This window comes from Strix uralensis, chromosome 37 (assembly GCF_047716275.1).
Source record: "Strix uralensis isolate ZFMK-TIS-50842 chromosome 37, bStrUra1, whole genome shotgun sequence".
Lineage (NCBI taxonomy): Eukaryota > Metazoa > Chordata > Aves > Strigiformes > Strigidae > Strix > Strix uralensis.
The window spans coordinates 1,327,951-1,345,852 of NC_134008.1; the positions used below are offsets into that span (position 1 = coordinate 1,327,951).

Genomic DNA, 17,902 nt, shown 5'->3' on the forward strand with positions numbered 1-17,902 from the left:
GGCTCTTCCCATCTTGCTTTTAAGCCCCCTATAAGAACTGAAAGGCAGCAAGAAGGTCTCCCCAGAGCCTTCTCTTCTCCAGGCTGAACAATCCCTCTGATCATTTCTGTGACCTCCTCTGGTCCTGCTCCAACAGGTCCATGTCTCTACTGTGCTGAGGACCCCAGAGCTGGATGCAGTACTTCGGGGGGGTCTCAGCAGAGCAGGGTAGAGGGGACCATCACCTCGACCTGGTGGTCACGCTTCTTCTGATGCTGCCCAGGATAAGTTTGGCTTTGTGGGCTGTGAGCAAACATTGTCAGTTCATGTTCAACTTATTGTCTACCGGTTCCCCCAAGTCCTTCTCTGCATGGCCACTCTCAATCTTTTCATTCTCCAGCCTGTGTTTATACCTGGGGTTGCCTTCACCAAGGTGCTTGACTTTGCACTTGTCCTTGTTGAACTACACAGGGTTCACATGGGTCCAATTCTCAAGCTTGTCCAGGTCCCTCTGGATGGCATCCTGTCCCTTGGGAGTGTCAACTGCACCACTCAGCTTGGTGTCATCTGCAAACATGCTGAGGGTGCACTCGGTCCCACTGTCTATGTCATTGATGAAGACATTAAACAGTACTGGTCCCAGTATGGACCCCAAATTTTCTATGAAATCCATATGTCTCCAACACAGAGAGAAGGATGTTGTGGGGGACCATGTCAGAGGCCTTACAGAAGCCCAGCTAGATGACATCCATATCTCTTCCCTTGTCCACTGATGTCATCACTCCATCCTGAAGGCCATGAGGTTGGTCAGGCAAGACTTGCCCTTGCTGAAGCCATGCTGGCTGTCTCGAATCACCTCCCTGTCCTCCATGTGCCTCAGCACAGCTTTGAGGAGAATCTGTTCCATGATCTTCCCCGGCACAGAGGTGAGGCTGACAGGTCGGTAGTTCCCAGGGTCCTCCTTTCTGTCCTTTTTAAAAATGGGTGCAATGGTTCCCTTTTTCCAGGCACCAGGGACTTCCCCTGACTGCCAGGACTTTTCAACTGTCTTGGAGAGTGGCTTGGCAACTACATCAGCCAATTCCCTCAGGACTCTGGGATGCATCTTGTCAGGTCCCACAGACTTATGTATGTTCAGTTCCTCAGGTGATCATGAACCTGATCTTCTCTTACAGTGGGAGGGTCTTTGCTCCCCCAGTTCCCATCTTGTGGTTCATCCACTCGAGAGGTGTGGAAAGAGAGGTTGCCAGAGAAGACTGAAGCAAAAATCTTGTTGAGTACCTCAGCCTTCTCCTGTTGTTCCTAGTTTGCCAGTCTTATTTATCAGGGGGATACATATTTTTTGAACTTCTTTTCAGACTGACCTTCCTGTAGAAGCCCTTCTTATAATTCTTTGCATCCTTTGCCAAGTTCAGCTCCAGCCACCCCTTGGCCTTCCTGACTCCATTCCTATACAACCTGGCAGCATCCCTCTGCTCATCCCAGGGTACCTGTCACTGCCTGTGCCTTTCCTTCTTGCCCTTTACTTCGACCAGCAGGTCTCCACTCAGCCATGCTGGTCTCTTGCCTTCCTTGACTGATTTCTTACACCTGGGGATCGATAGAGATTATTCTTCCCCCCCAAAGCAGGACTGGACACTTCTCCTTGTAAAACTTAACCTTTCTGTTGGCCCAGTCCCAGAGTTTCTCAAAGGTCTCCTAGACTGAAGCTCCTTTTTGCAAGCTGCTAATGTTTGTGTGCAGGTGGCTGACCCTGATTGTGGTGAGCCATCAACACAAGATCACAGTATAAGAAACTGCAGGACACCACAGCTAATAAAAGGAGTTGCTGGTTTTGTACAGACCAATGGAGGAATCAACAGGCCAACCCTCTTAGAAACACTAGGAGGGCACGAAGCAAGCAAAGCCAGGGGCAGTGGGGAAAGAGCAGAGTTGGGCTGTTCGTAGAGGAATGTAGGAGGATGATCAAAGAGAAGAACTTGGGAGGGAAAAGAAGGAAAAAGAAAACCAAAGGTTAAGCTCAGATATGATGAAGCCTGCATCAGAGGTTCCTGCCGAGCAGCTGTATGGCAGTGACTTCAGTGGGACAAACAGCCAAAGTTGGTCACTCCAAACTTATGTCTGCTCCCTTCCACGGTCAAGGGGAATGTGAGTGCTCTCCCTGTCATCATCAAGGGAAGACCTGTGGTGGGAGAACATTCACCATCACTGATCCTGGAAGGGACCTCAGTAGGTCTGTAGGCCAAGCACAACCACTGTCAGTGGAGAAAGGAGAAATGAGGTTTGGGCTGTTTGTATGCTGGGCTGTGGGACTGGAAAACTTAGGCCTCTATAGACACGCATCCAGTAGTGATCTCTCCAGGAGCTGATCTTAGACTCTCCACCTGTCCAGGAGCTGGCCCTGGGATCTCCTCATCCCTCCAGTAACCCCTCGCCACAAACACACACAGACAAACACAAGCACACACACACACACCATTGACTATCTCCAGCACATTCACACAACCACGGAGGCTGGAAGGCAGTCAGCTTCCACCTTCTCCGTACTGCCTCTTCATGCTTGATTTTTGTCTGGACCTTTGTTCTCATCCAAACCAGCCGCCTGCCATGTTGCTTGACTTCCTACATGTATGGATGGACTCTTCTGCAGCTTGAAGAGGAGACCCTTGACCATCAGACTGCTCTCCCCTCTTCTCTTCAGTGTCATATCCCATGGGATTCTTCCAAGCTGCTTCCTCAGAAGGCCAAATCCTGCTCTCCTGAAGTCCTGCTCTTTTCCTTCTTCCCTTCTCTCAGGAGCCTCAACTCTACTTTCTCACCCCTGACTGTTACATCCCTGACCAGCTCTTCCTTGTTTCTAAGTATGATTTCCTGCAGGACACCTCCCCTCACTGCCTCCTCAGTCACCCTTGTCAGGAAGATGTTGTCAAGAAACTCCAAAACCTCCTGGATGGCTTTCACTTGGCTATATTGCCCCTTCAGCAAATATTGGGGTAGTTTAGGTCTGCCATGACGACCAGGACTTCTTTCAGTTGAATGAAGCTTCTTCATCTACTTCCTCTTCCTCATCAGGGGGTCCACAGCAGACACCCACCCATCACAGTGTTGTTGCCATAAAGCTGGTATGAGAAAACCCTCTAAGACTCAATGTGAGTTTTAGAAAGAAGGCACTCTTTATTTTGGCGCTGGGCACACAGGGGAGAGCTCCTCCTGAAGTGTGTGCGCCGATCGTCTCCGAAGTAAAAACTTATATAGTAGCCAATCATCCATATTCAACATTATTCGGAGAAATTATTAACATATTCAACACTTTTCCTGGAACTCATCAATACATGTAAATGTCCTTCTCGCATGCGCACTTAAGTTCTTAGGTGTCTTCAGGGGTCCTCTGGTGTTCTCCGATAGTCTTTGTCACGGTGCTCGCTGGTTGACCCTTATCCTTGCACATGCTCTATTTCTACTTGGCTAATTCCCATCTTCTTGCTTAACTGGTACCAGTTCTGTCCAGAACAATTCTTTCTTCTTGCAGGTCACCTTAGCCAGTACCTGCCATTAAGATTTATTTTTCTCTTCTCTTCTTAACCACCGAGTTAATCTATTACAAGTATTTCATAACTTAAATTTTCCACTAACCAGTACATATAAAAGGTCATGAAATTACAAATTTTACTTTAACAATTTTTTATAAAGACCTTTTATTTATTCTATTTATTGATCAGTCTGATTTGATTATATATATAACTATCAATACCTATCTGCATTGTTATCATTAATAACTTTTATTCATCCCATTTCTTGATCCTTAAATGAGGATGGTAAAGGTAGGGGGATTTCAAGCAGCATTGTTGGGGCATAACAAGTTTCTTTAGTTACGTAAGACCTAACCAAATATTATAACCAACAAAGATGGTTCCTAAAGCTCATCTAGTTTCTACAATTGAATTTCACATCACACAACATTCTAACATTCTATTTCTGCTACATTTAAAGCTAGTGTTTCTTATAAGAGTGTTGCCCCTGACCCTTTAGCTCTCAGCTGACTCATCATCTATCCCTGGCAGAGCTCCACATGTTCTCACCATTCTCTTCCAAAGGGGGCAACTTCCCCTCCAGGTGCAGCCCCATGGCCTTATAAGTACCAGACCCCCAGCACCCCAGAGTTTCTCCAGGAGAGGGGATTTGTAGTTCCCTGTAACTCCTCATGCTGTTCCCTTGTGAGAGACACCGCAGCCAGGGTGAGCCAGCAGCAAGCAAGCATGACAAGCTGAACAAATGGAGCTTCAGTCCATCGGGACCTTGAGAAACTCTGGGATGCGTCAAAAGGAAGTCACTTCAAGTTTTACAGACAGAAGTGGCCAGGCATGCATGGGTGGAGGGTGAATAGCCCCATAGTTCAGGACAGGCTGGGACCTGACTGGCTGAGCAGCGACTTTGAGGAGAAGGGCCTGGGCCTCAGGCCTCAGAGTGCCTGAAGGGTGATTTCAGAGATGATGGAGCTTTTCTTTGCAGTAAGATACAGGATGAGAAAGAACTAATGTCACAAAGTGCAGCCCAGACTGGAAAAAAGAAAAAAAAAAATCACTCTAAGGGCAGCACTGCAGTGCAATTCATCACCCAGAGGGAGTCTGGATCAGATCAAGGCTTCCTTTAAAGGAAGAACCAGGGAGGATGGCAAGTATCAGTAAAGGAAGGAAGATGCTCAGGTGAGGGCAAGGTGAGACACCTGGGTGGGTGAGTACAGCCTGCAAGGAAGGAGGCACAGCTGATGCAAAATCAAGGACAGCCTGTGGTGGAGATGACAGAGGGTTGTAGAAAAGCTGAAAACCCCAAACAAAGTCACCCTCTTGTCACCCAGTCACCCAGCCTGTCTGCATTTTCTGTTGTTGGTGTTGGTAATTTACTTGTAATGATGTTGTCATCCCCTTTCTAATTCACTGTTTTTCTTTTCTGACCAGCTGCCTGACTAAATGAGGAGCCATGATCTCTGTGTGTTTTAACAAAATAAAGGGCCTGCAGTGACTTTTCCTTCTTCTGACATCCTTCCTCTAAGACTTTATGGACCTGCAAGAAAAATTCCTGTGTGCAGATGTGGAGGGGAAGAGAGTCCCAGCATTGCAGCACTGCCAGGGAATACTTGGTCTTCCAGAGCTGTTCTTTTTCACTTCCACACTCTTTCTGATCCCTTCGGTTTGGTGTAAGGCCTGAGTGTTCTGGCAGCTTGGTCACACTTCTGCTGTGTGACAGTCCTGTGACTGCAGGCAGGGACAGGCAATGGGCACTTCTGTGACAGAGCCGGCCTAATTAAGAGAGGTTCCATCATGAAAGAGGGTCTCCTCAGGGCAGTGCCTGAAGGCTGAGCTCTTCTTCCAAACCTGATGTCTATAAGATGTCTAAGAATGTGGCCCACAGATGAAAACACCAGTGAACAGCAGAACAGTGTGAGTATGCAGGGTTGGGGTACACAGCAGTGTCCTCGCACAGCCAGGCCTCATCAGGAAGACCTGAAGGTCCAGGGTCTGGTCTGTGTCTGTGCCACGGGACACACTGGGGAAGCTGCCTGTGCTGGTTTGGCTGGGACAGAGTTAATTTTTTTTTCTAGTAGCTGGTATGGGGCTGCGGTTTGGATTTGTGTTGAAAACGGTGTTGAGAACACAAGGCTATTTTTGTGATTGCTGAGCAGGGCTTACACAGAGCCAAGGCCCCTTCTGCCTCTCACCCCACCCCACCCCACCAGCGAGGAGGCTGGAGGTGCACAAAGAGCTGGGAGGGAATATAGCTGGGACAGCTGACCCCAACCGACCCAAGGGACATCCCAGACCATATGACATCATATTCAGAAATATAAAGCTGGGGGAAGAAGAAGAGAGGGATGTTTGTAGCTATGGCATTTCTCTTCCCAATTCACTGTTATGTGTGATGGAGCCCTGCTGTTCTGGAGATACCTGAACCCCTGCCTGTGAATAGGAAGTGGGGAATGAATTCTTTGCTTTGCTTTTCTCCTGTACGTGGCTTTTCCTTTACCTATTAAACTGTCTTTGTCTCAACACACAAGTTTTCTCAGTTTTACCCTTCTGACTCTCTCCCCCATCCTACCAGGGAGGAGTGAGGGGCTGTATGGGGCTTAGATGACAGCTGGGGTTAAACCAAGACACTGTCCCAGGGAAGGCATTACGGACCACTCCCTCACAACCACCATTTGCAGCATTGTCCTGTCACCCCAGCTAAGAGAGGTTCTTTGTCCATCCACAGAGTAGCACAAAATGAGTAAGTCAGAAGTCCATGTTTGCACTGTATGGAGGAGATGTAAGCATGCACAACATGTGTGTGAGGTGAGAGAGCACAAATGCCAGCAGCTATTCCTGGGGTTGTCATGAAGGTGTGTGGGACAGTGTCATGAGGTCACTTCACATTGACAGTAATATCACCTGGGAAACCACCTGCATGCAGCACTGGGAGGTGTTTCCTTGAACCGAGGTCCCTGAGTCCATTCCTCATGCCAGGGGGCATCTCACACGAGTGCAGAGCAGGGTGATCACCACAGGGCTGAGGGGCTTCCCAGCCTCTGGCAGTGGCACCAGGAGGCGAGAGAGACACTGCAACTCCTGCAATGCACTGCCTCTGTGTATGCAAGGGAAGGACTCGTGTCTCTGAACACCCCTGTAAGAGGAGTGCATGAGGCCAGCTGAGATGTGCACACCTGACAGAGCCCTGACACTTCTGTGTGTGACTCCAGGAACAACCCCCACTCTCCCAGTAAGACTCATCTCAGCTGCCTTGGACAGGCTCATTGCAAGTGCTCCTGTTCGCTACATCACCCTCACCTGTGATTCTGCACTGTGCCCTCAAAAGCGTCAGAGCAATCAGAGAGGTTCTGGGGTCCATGGAAAAGGCAGATGTCAAACCCATCTTCAAGAAGGGCAGGTATGAGAATTGGGAGACTTACAGGCTGGTCAGCTACCTCTATCCCTGGGAAGGTGGTGAGACATATCCTCCTGTAGCCATTTTCAGGTAGTTGAAGGAGAAGGCAGGGGAAAGAAGGGCATGTTGTGCACATGGAATTTTGACATGGTCTCCCATGTGCAAGGCCTTTGACATGGTCTCCCATGGAGTCCTTATAGTCAAGTTGGTGCTACCTGGGCTGAAGAAGTGGGTGTTACAGTGGGTGGGAAGTTGGCTGGGTGATCAACCCAAATGTCATCAGTGGTACAAAGTCCTATGTGCAGCCGGTCACTAGTGGCATCCCTCAGTGACCAGCACCTGGGCCAACACATTGAACATCTTTCCTATCCCCCTGTGTGATGTGACAGAGCACACTTTCAGCTCCTTTGTGGGTGATGCAAAGCTGGACAGAGGCCTTGAACAACCTCACCTGGTTCACCCTGCGTTGCACTTAAAAGTCAGACAAGAGGCTGTTCAGGGCTCTCCTCACACATGAGTTACTCTATGATTCAAATAGTCTTTCCCTTGACGAGGTTTTCATGCCAGAATAGGCTGAAGAAAAAGGAAATAAAAAAAGAGGAAGATATAAAATGTGTCAACATAACTACAGCAGATCCTGTGAAGAATATTTCTCAACCCAAATCATTACCAGGAAATATATCTGATAGATGTTAATAAACAAGCAGACTTAGATCTGGTCAGGTCCTGGGCCATGAGGAGGGAGATGGATGCGTATGGTATGAGGTCCGTTGTGTCTCAGAAGCTCACAATTCAGGAGGAAGCATGTGGCTGTGAAGGGGTCCGTGAGGTCAGTTCTGTCTCTGGAGGTGACAGGCCAGCAGCAGGTACATGGCTGGGAAAGTACCTCTGCCAAAGTACCCATAGGCCTTACCCAGGAGAAGGGCTTGGACATGGGTTGTCATGTCCATTCCACCTGAGCACATGTGAGACAGCAGCAGGCAGCAGGCACATGGCTTGGTCACATACATCTGAGAAGCTGAAAGGCCAGCAGCGGTCATGTGGTTTAGAAGATCCTGGTGGGGTTCCTGCTCTCTGGTCAGGTAAAAGGCCACAGGAAGGCCTTTAGGTTGGGTTCTCTGCTGGAAGGGTGGTTTCTAAGGTGGTGGAGCTTTCCTTGGTAGTGGGAAACATCACTGAAGGCCAGGAAATGCTGGGGTGGGAGCAGGGTGGGGAAGCGAGATGGGTGCTACAGCTTGCAGGGAGAGAGGGGCAGGAGTGGGACAGGGTAGAACAGCCTGTGGTGGGGATGGCAAAGGTCGCTGGCAAGGCTGGAAGGTGCCCACAGAACCCAGGTCGTTGTCCCCTCGTGTCATGGATGAGTGTTTTAGATCACTTAAATTATCATGGGGAAAGGTATTAGCAAAAAGTGATTTTAATGTGAATTTGTACCAGTGTGACTTAATGAAATTTGATGGCAAGTTTCACTCTATTACTTACTACATGGAAGGAACACAGAAAGGAAAATTGAGGTAGAATCGAGTTAGAATGATTTACACAGAGACCGAAGATGCAAAAGGGTAAGGGACACCCTCCCATTGTGTCACAATCGGACCCACTTGCTTTCTAAACTCCTCCTCAGAGAGGAGTCTAGGTGCAGCTAGATCCAATCTTAGTCCCAGACCTGGTCAAGGGTTTATGTCTGATGGAATTAATATAAAGAGTGAGGAAAATATCTTGTTGACTTGTTATGCTAATATGTTGGGGAAGCAGTGATTATATATCCCACAAAATCTTGAGGTAGCAGAAATTTAAGATGTATTAACACTATGAATGTAAACCACAAGATTAGGTTGAATGATTTTTGGCAATACTTAATCACTGGCTGATTATAAGGGTGATTTAATAAATTCATTATAATCAACATTATAAAGTTTCCTAAATCAAATAAACACACACACAAACATACACGCACAGAGAGGTACAGAGTTTAACGTATGATAGTAAATTATTGGTACCAAATTATCACTGAAACTTAGCAAAATCTAATTGTAGTTAATTCCTCACTAGTCCCTGTCATCATTTCTCAGCAGACAATTTTTGAACCCTTTCTCTTCATCGGCATCTATCAGCAGATGATCTTGGAAATCTTGATGAAATCTGTTCTTTGAAATCCTCACAAAATCTGCCCTAAGAGACATCCCAACTCAGAGGGTGATACTGGGGCAGAGGTTGTGATCCCGTAGAGCTCAAAGGGTCACACTTAGAGTCATTATTTAGAGGATCACGAGATGATTGACTTTGGTCAGCATTTTTTTCATTTTGGCCACAATTCTTGTCAGGTAATTCTAGTACGTTCCAGAGCAGGCTACAATCCAGGCAGCAGGAGTTTCAGGTACAATTAGGAAGTGCCTAATAGTCCTACTGCACTGTAGTTATAACCAGGACAAGAAAGTACCAGATTGTCCCAACCGGCTGCACTTGTAGCCAAGATAAAAATGTGACAGATCGTCCCAGCCAACTGCACTTGGAACCAAGACAAGAACACAATGTTGGCTGGTCCTGACATTGCAAGGTGGCCCAGGGGTTCTGCACAACCACACCTTGGCTAAGGCAGTTGCCTATGAGAAGACATGTCCTCATAGCACTGGGGCCTCGTTGCCTCCTCACAGCCCCATGGGGAAGCTGGAAGTTGTGCCCTTGTTGTCCTTTACATGGCATTTAACCTCCCTTCTGAGGACAGGTGGAGAGAGTTGGGGTTGATCAGCCTGGAGAAGAGAAGGCTCCAGGGAGGCATTATAGTGGCCTTCCAGTACTAAAAGGGGGCCTAGGAAAGATGACGAGGGACTCATTGTCAGGGGGTGTAGAGATAAGATGAGGGGTAACATTTTTTAAATTGAAAGAAGGTAGATTTAGATTCAATACAAGGAAGAAATTCTTCACTGTAAGTGTGGTGAGACAATGGAATATGTGACCCAGAGAAGCTGTGGATGCCTCCTCCCCAGAAGTTCTCTAGGCAAAATGTTCCAGTGTCTCAACTCCATCACAGTAAAACATTTTTTCCTTATATCAAATCTACATCTACCCCATTTCAGTTTAAAACTGTAGCCACTTGTCCTGCCACTACAGGAACTGATAAAATTCTCACTCCCTCTTTCTTGGCACATGACTACTACGTTTTCCTCTGCAAACACCTTGGAGGGTTCTCCGATATCTCCCAAGATGGCGTTTGGAGGCCTCAAGCACATGACCAGTACAGAAAGGCTGAATGTCCTGGGCTTACTGGTGTGGAGACTCCGGACAGAATAAGAGTAGCCCAAGAGTGCTTAAAGAGAGGTTTCAGAGATAGTGGAGTTTTTCTTCATAGCTTAAAACAGCATGAGAATGAAATACTGCCAGAAAGTGCAGCTGGGAAAGTCCAGGCTGTACACAGGGAGAAAAAGTGTTCACTCCAAGAGCACTGCTGCAGTGTAACACATCACCCAGAAGGAGTCTGGATCAGTACAAGGCTTTTGGAAGATTTCAAAAACCAAAACCCAACATTTCAAGAAAGAGCCAGGGAGGACGGTGAGATATCAGTAAAGGAAGGAAGATGCTCAGGTGAGAGCAAGGTGAGACAGCTGGGTGGGTGTCTACAGCCTGCAGGGAAAGAGGTGCAGGTGATGCAACACCATAGGACAGCCTGTAGTGGAGAAGACAGAGGGTTGTGGAAACGCTGAAAGCCCCCAACCAAGTCAACCTCTGCCTGACTTTGGCCATGGCTGGTGTTTCTGCCACTGATGCCTATGAGGAGGCACAGTCCCCTGCAGCACTGGGGCCTCATTGCCCCCTTGTCCCTACTCAGGAGCCTGGCAGGTGCACATCTCCATCGCCCACTGCCCCAGGAAGAGCCCTGAGCAATGTGTGAGGGACAGGATCTCCCTTCCCAAGGGCTGGGGGTCACGGCTTAGCCCTTTGCTTCATGGGGTCAGGGCTTGGCCCTTTGGCTTCATGAAACACATGCAGGTTTCCTCAGCATCAGAGCCACCTTTCATTTGCTTTTCCCTACCTGCCATCGCTGTCTCCACATTTCTGCTCTAACTGGAGCCTGGGGAGGCTTTGTCAACAGTGTCCCTCAGTGGGACCCATTAAAGCCACAAGAAACTTTGGAGTTTGAATCTAACTTTGACTCCTCAGAGGTTTCTTCAACAGATTCTCAGTGTCTGAGGTTCATAGATTCAGCACCAAACATACTTGAGGGGTCATTAAAATGCCACCTTGGGCTAATCCTCTGCTGCGGAGCTGGGCCGGGCTCCTGGGATGGAGGGAGCTCAGGGCAAGTGGGCAGCGCTGCAGAGAGACAGCTCTGCCCAGGAGCAGCTCCTCTGCAAAGCGCAGCAGGGCTGAGGGCACTGTCTGCAGGCACCGAGGGCAGAGGAGCCAGGCACAGAGAGGGGAAAGGCAGACAGGAGTGCGAGGATGCTGAGAGCACAAAGAAGGAGAAATCTTCACAGTAAGTGAATCACACAGTAAGTCTCTGGGTGCAGGGCAATGCAGCTGCAGGTCATGGAGGGATCTGGTGAAGCCGGCACAGCCGCCAGGAATCTCCCTCCTGTCTAGAGGAGGAGGATGTGATCCAGAGCAGGGCTTCCCTGCTGCACTGTCAGAGGGACAGGCCATGGCGACTGCCTTCTCCCGGGGACGGCTGCAGTGGTGTGCAGCCACGGGTGCAGCCAGGGGTGCCCAGGGCTGTCCTTCAGAGCAGGGTCCCTGCAGCCCAGGGGCTGTGTGCTGGGGCAGGGACTCTGCTGCCGGCCAGGGTCAGCACTCAGCCTGTCTGGGGAGCTGCCCACGGCGCTGTGGGGAGAAGCTGTGGTGGGAAGGAGAGACCCCCGGCAGGGCAGGGTCGTTCTGCTGTGGAGAGGGTGCTGCGTGGGTCAGGGCTGCTCGTAGCTCCAGATCACTCCCAGGACACTGGCAGAGGCAGCTTTTCAAGAAGCACATGAAGGCAGGGGCTACCTGGAAGGAAAGGTGCTTTCTGAAGTCTGTGCTTTCAGTTTCCTACTGCAGTTTTGGGGTGTAATAATGCAGCTGTCAGATTTGGACAACACAAGAACACTCCTACAGCATTACCCTTACAGAGCAATATGTATTTTAGGACCTTGATAAAGTTCCTTCAAGCATTTATTTGCCTACAGAAAGCTCAGTCATCTCATCAGTGTTTTCCTGACCTGCTCCTTAGACTTGCACATACAGATATGACCCTCTGCAGAGCCCTGCTGCCAGGAGGGGTCTCCAGGGCAGAGCTGAGCACACAGCAGGTGGGACAGGGGCTGTGAGCACTGACAGAGAGGAGATAAGGGGAAAGGGGAACAGCTCCAGGCAGGGACAGCTTCAGGCCAGAGGCATTGGTTGGGAATGAATCAGTCTGACAGCACAGGCTGAGTAGGGTGATGCATTGTGGCACCTCCTTATTACCCTTCAGTGAAAGTGCTTTTTACCTAACAAGCATCCCTGGTCTCCTCCCCCACCCAGCAGAGCCTCTGCCCTCCAGGTCCCAGGCTCCAGGGCAGGAGCTGCCTCCTCTGCAGCCAGAGATGCATCAGAGGAGACTCTCCCGAGTGCCCATCTGTCCCTCCCTGGCCTTGCCTCCCTTGGCAGAAGCATTGGGGCATTGCTCCTTGGTTCTCCACCTGCCCCTGCTGCTGCTGCTCCTGTTTTCAGGCTCTCTGGGGATGGAGCTTTCAGCTGCAGCTCAGCAACTGGCCCTGCAGGTCCTGCCATGCAGATGTGTCCATGGCAGCAAGGTGCCCAAGCCCCCTTCTAGCCTCTGGGTCTCTGGGTAATGCTGTCTATGGGCTGGGGATAAAGCTGGCTCTTTTTGCCAAACACCTCATTTTAATGAATCAAAAATCTCAGAGATCTTTACTGAGGAGGGGAGTTTCCAAGTGGGTTCCTCTGTTCTCTGCAGCATCAACTTTCCTGTCAAGGGAACAGCTGGGGGTGACCCTCCTGCAGACGCCAGAGGTGCAAGACCAGGGCAGCTGAGAACAAGTCTGATGGACAGCCTGGCTCTCCTCACTCTGCACTAAGGCTCTGCCCGTTTGCACCCCCGGACTCTCCATGGAGCACTTGTAGCACAGCAGAAATGTCCAGGCTGTCTGCCTTCAGAACGCACTCCTCGGTAAGGACAGGGCAACAGGAGCCAAAGCAAGAAGAGCAAAGCCCCACAGCTCTGCTCTGCAGCCGGGGGCACTGGGAGGGACAAGGCTGAAATCTCTTGGATTTCAGGAGTGGAGTTAACCAGCGATCACTGCGGGTTCCTCTCTGCCTGTTGGGGCACAGCAGGACTGACTCCTGCAGAGCCCACAGCAGAATCCCTTGCTCCCCACTGCCCCCTCAGCCAGCAAACACCAGAGCTCCAGTCCGGGAGATGCATGAAGGTCTTTCTGGAAGTACAGATGGCTAGGGGGCGTGCGGTTTCTGTCAAAAATTGAGCAAGGTTTGCCCACATAAGTCAATCCTAACTTTTCACTAACTTTTCTTCACTGGACAGGCCCCCATTTGCAGAGGAAGTAAATGTCCAACAGAAGCTTCGTTACTGAATTTTTTCTCCTGGCATTTGCAGAAAAGTGGGAGCTGCAGCTCTTGCACTTCTGGCTCTTCCTGGGCATCTATGTGGCTGCCCTCCTGGGCAACGGCCTCATCATCACTGCCATCACCTGTGACCACCACCTGCACACCCCCATGTACTTCTTCCTCCTCAACCTCTCCCTCCTCGACGTGGGCTCCATCTCCACCACTCTCCCCAAAGCCATGGCCAATTCCCTCTGGGGCAACAGAGACATCTCCTACTCAGGATGTGCTGCCCAGGTCTTTTTCCTTCTCTTCTTGATCTCAGCAGAGTTTTCTCTCCTCACCATCATGTCCTATGACCGTTACGTTGCCATCTGCAAACCCCTGCACTACGGGACCCTCCTGGGCAGCAGAGCTTGTGTCCACATGGCAGCAGCTGCCTGGGGCACTGGGTTTCTCTATGCTGTGCTGCACACGGCCAACACATTTTCACTACCACTCTGCCAAGGCAATGCTGTGGACCAGTTCTTCTGTGAAATCCCCCAGATCCTCAAGCTCTCCTGCTCACACTCCTACCTCAGGGAAGTTGGGCTTATTATGGTTGGTGTCTGTTTAGCATTTGGGTGTTTTGTTTTCATTGTGGTGTCCTATGTGCAGATTTTCCGGGTAGTGCTGAGGATCCCCTCTGAGCAGGGACGGCACAAAGCCTTTTCCACATGCCTCCCTCACCTGGCCGTAGTTGCCCTGTTTGTCAGCACTTCATTTTTTGCCTACCTGAAGCCCCCCTCTATCTCCTCCCCATCCCTGGATCTGGTGGTGTCATTTCTGTACTTGGTTCTGCCTCCAGCTGTGAACCCCTTAATTTACAGCATGAGGAACCAGGAGCTCAGGGATGCCTTGAGGAAGCTGTTTTCATGGACATTTTGCAGCAGTGATAAGCAGCCCATCTCTCTCCGCAAATGATTTCCAGTGTATCCCACAACAGGGCTGAGAGTTTTATTCTTTCCTGTATTATTATTAGTATTACTACTGCTTATGTTTCAATTATCATCATCATATCAACAACATCATTATCATTATCCTTGACAAGGATATTGTTCCTGCACAAACATTTTGATTCATCCCCATTCTGCTGAGGCATTAATCATTTCTCTTTCACTTGGAGTCGATGTAAACTTATTTCTAACTCTCTTACAGCATCTCTGTAATAAAATGAGATCTCCCTAGTAGGGCACTTGAAGGCTGGGCTCTTCTTACAGTGTGCATGTCAAGAATAGGTCTTAGGAATTACATTCTGAAAAGAGATATTTTTATTATGATTCTCCATGGCTTCAGGAGCAGAGAGCTCCCAGTCACCATGTGACCCACTGAGGCTGGCAGCTGGACTTCAGACTCCTCTGCCAGCGCCTTGTGACAGTGAAGATGGTGAGTGGGCACTGAGGAACATACACAGGCCGGTCCCACATGGGAGGTGGCAGGTGATGTCCTTCAGGAGGGGAACCTGGAGCTGGCTGGAGAGTGGGGGGATCTCCAGGGTCATTGTGTCTGGGGTGGGCGGGGAATGGAGTCCCAAAGAGTGTGAGATTCTGTGAGGTTGAGTCACCCAGAAGTAAAGTGTTCAGTTCCAGTTTCTGCAGGTGAACAAGGACTCTGCAACCCTGTGAGAGGAAAAAGAGACCCAGCAGGCATAGGGAAGGGAGGCTGGAGAGTGATTCATGTCACCATTAGTAAAGTACAGCTGATAGAGCTGGAGATCCACCTGGTGCCTTTGGAAATGCTCCCCAGTCCCTCCAAGCACCACTGCCAGGCCCTCAGAATTACACCCAGCCCGCAGCCAGACAGGGCCCTTCCCCTGCTCTCTGTGAGAGCACCAGGATCCAAGAGTCTCCAGGGGTGGCAGGCAGGGCAGTGCAGGTCCCAGCAGTCCCAGCAGTCCCTCTGGTGCCAGAGCAGCTCCCAATGGTCGGGATGGGACTCACTGAAATGTCCAGTGAGCTTATGGGGAAATAAAATCTCCATGCTAGTGATCTCCAGCTCAGCTGGAGAAAACACAGGCCAACTTCATCTAGCTGCGAAACTATTCCTGCTCAGAGCAGACGGTGATACTAGACACATCCAGAAGTCCCTTCTGACCCAAATGAAAGGCTGTAAAGTAGAGCTGGGGACAGGGGACACTGCTGTCAGTGGCTTTTGCTGACATTGCTCAACCCTGTCCTCAGGATTTCACCTCCCAAGAGGGGACACTTTCCTGTGGGTGACAGAAGTCAAACAGGTGTGGGGAAACTACAGAAAAGTCCTCAGAAATGCTGCCAGGCATTGCAGAATCCCAGAATAGATTGAGGTTGGACCCGATTGCTGGAGATTGTCTAGTCCAACCACCTGCCCAAGCAGGGTCAGCTAGAGCAGATTTCCCAGGACCACGTCCTTTTGGGTTTTGAGTATCTCTAGGGATGGTGCCTTCCCATACTCTCTGGGCAACCTGGTCCAGTGGACAGCAACCATGCTAGGAAAAAAGTTTTTTCTTCTGTTCAGCTACAATTTCCCATCTTTAAGTTTGTGACCATTGCCTCTTCATGTGTCACTGGGCACCACTGACAAGAGCCGGGCTCCCTCTTCTTAACAGCCTTCCCTCAGAGATTTAGAAACAGTGACAAGCTCCCCCTGAACCTTCACTTCTCCAGATTGAACAGGCTCAGCACTCTCAGCCTTTTTCCACATGAAAGACACTTCTATCCCTTAACTGCCTTTGTGGCCCTTTGCTAGACTTGCTCCAGTATCTCTTTTGTAGGGAGGAGCCCAGCACTGGACACAATACTCCAGGTGTGGCCTCACCAGCACTGAGTACAGAGGAGGGATCATCTTCCTCCACCTTATAATAACTCTTTCTATTGCAACTCAGGAGCCATTGGCCTTCTTTAACACAATGGTATGTTGCTGTCTCATGGTCACCTTGGTGTTCACCAGGACCCCTGGGTCCTTCTCTGCAGAGCATCTTTCCAGCAAGGTTGCCCCCAGCATGTGCTGGTGCCCAGGGCTATTTCTCCCCAGAGGCAGGGCTTCACATATCTCTCTGTCAGACTTCACCAGGTTCCTCTCAGTCTAGTTCTCCAGTCTCTCCAGGTCCCTCTGAATGACAGCACACCCACCTTGTGTATTAGTCACTTCTACCAGTTTGGTATCATCTGCAAACATACAGACTTGTGAACTTGTGGACTTGCTGTGAGGGTGAACTCTGTCATGTTGTGCAGGTCAGCAATGAAGAAGTTAAACAGGACTGGACTCAGTATTGGCCCCTGGGGTTCACCACTGGTGCCCTGCTCCCAAGTGGACTTTGTGCTCTTGGCCATGGCCTGTTTCCAGGCCACCTCACTCACGCCTATCAGGATGTGACGGGATGCAGCATGAAAAGAACTGTTAATACGGAGGTGAAACACCTTCCCTGCTCTGCCCTCATCCACCAGCCGAGGCATCTCATTGCTGTGCTGGGTTAACCGTGGCTAATCACCAAACTGCCACCCAGCTGCTCGCTCACTGCCTCTCCCACCCCAGCGGGATGGGGGAGAAAATAGGAAGAATGGGAATGAGAAAGCTGCTGGGTGGGGACAAGGACAGGGAGATCACTTCCCATTTCCCATTATGTGCAAGATCTGACTTGGAGGAAAGCAACTCAATTTATTGTCAGTTAAAAAAAAAAAAAAAGATTTAATTATGAATTCAGGTAGTAATGGAAAAAAGACAAACATTAAAACAAAACTTTTCCTCCTTCCTGCCCCAGGATCAGCCTCACTCCTTCACTCCAAGCTCCTCTCCCCCATCCCGAGCAGTGCAGGGGCATTTGGGATTGGGGGTCACAACCAGTACATAACAGTTATTCTCTTCTTCTCCTTCGTTCCCACAGTTTTTCTCTGCCCTGACACTAATCCTCCATGGGCTGCAGGAAAGATCTGCTCCACCGTGGAGCGCCTTCTCCTCTTTCTCCAACATTTGTGTTCCCTCCATAGTTTCTTAATATATTTGTTCCCTCCACCTCTACCAGTCTGGTGTTTTCTGCCCTTTCTTGAATATGTTTTCAGAGAGGCACGACCACTTTTGTTGATGGGCTGATCTGTGTCCTGTGTTGAGACTGTTGTGGAGCTGGAAACAGATCTGTGTGGCACAGGGCAACCCCTGGCCTCGTCCCACAGAGCCACCCTTGCAGCCCCTCCAGCTACCAACCCCTTGTCACATACACCCCATACAGTCACCCACTGTGGAAAGGGCAGGTGCAAAAGACTTTTTTTTATTTTTTCTGTTGAACTATGGTTAACTTCATTGTTCTCTGTTGGCAGTTAAGAAACAACTTCCTGTGAGTGTATGCAGGCAGTTCTCCAAATAGAGCAGGTGGGAATTGGTGCAAATGAGCTGCAACATTCAGCTACGGACAGAAAGACTGGATCTGAAAAAGCCCCGGGGGCTGAGAAGAGAGACCTCA

The 17,902-nt window shown here is 49.7% G+C and overlaps 1 protein-coding gene and 1 long non-coding RNA gene across 2 annotated transcripts in view; both read left to right on the forward strand.

The window, feature by feature from the left end:
- LOC141937094 (uncharacterized) overlaps positions 1 to 17,902 on the forward strand; it is a 786,032-nt gene that overhangs the window by 210,361 nt on the left and 557,769 nt on the right. The window lies entirely within an intron of this gene.
- LOC141937100 (olfactory receptor 14A16-like) lies at positions 13,381 to 14,394 on the forward strand. The gene has a single exon (XM_074854504.1). It carries the CDS (start codon positions 13,435 to 13,437, stop codon positions 14,392 to 14,394), a length of 960 nt encoding a protein of 319 aa, XP_074710605.1. The 5' UTR covers positions 13,381 to 13,434.

Bases quoted from the DNA above. Each gene is read 5' to 3' on its own strand.
- LOC141937100 (XM_074854504.1), top strand. From the start codon at position 13,435: ATGTCCAACAGAAGCTTCGTTACTGAATTTTTTCTCCTGGCATTTGCA.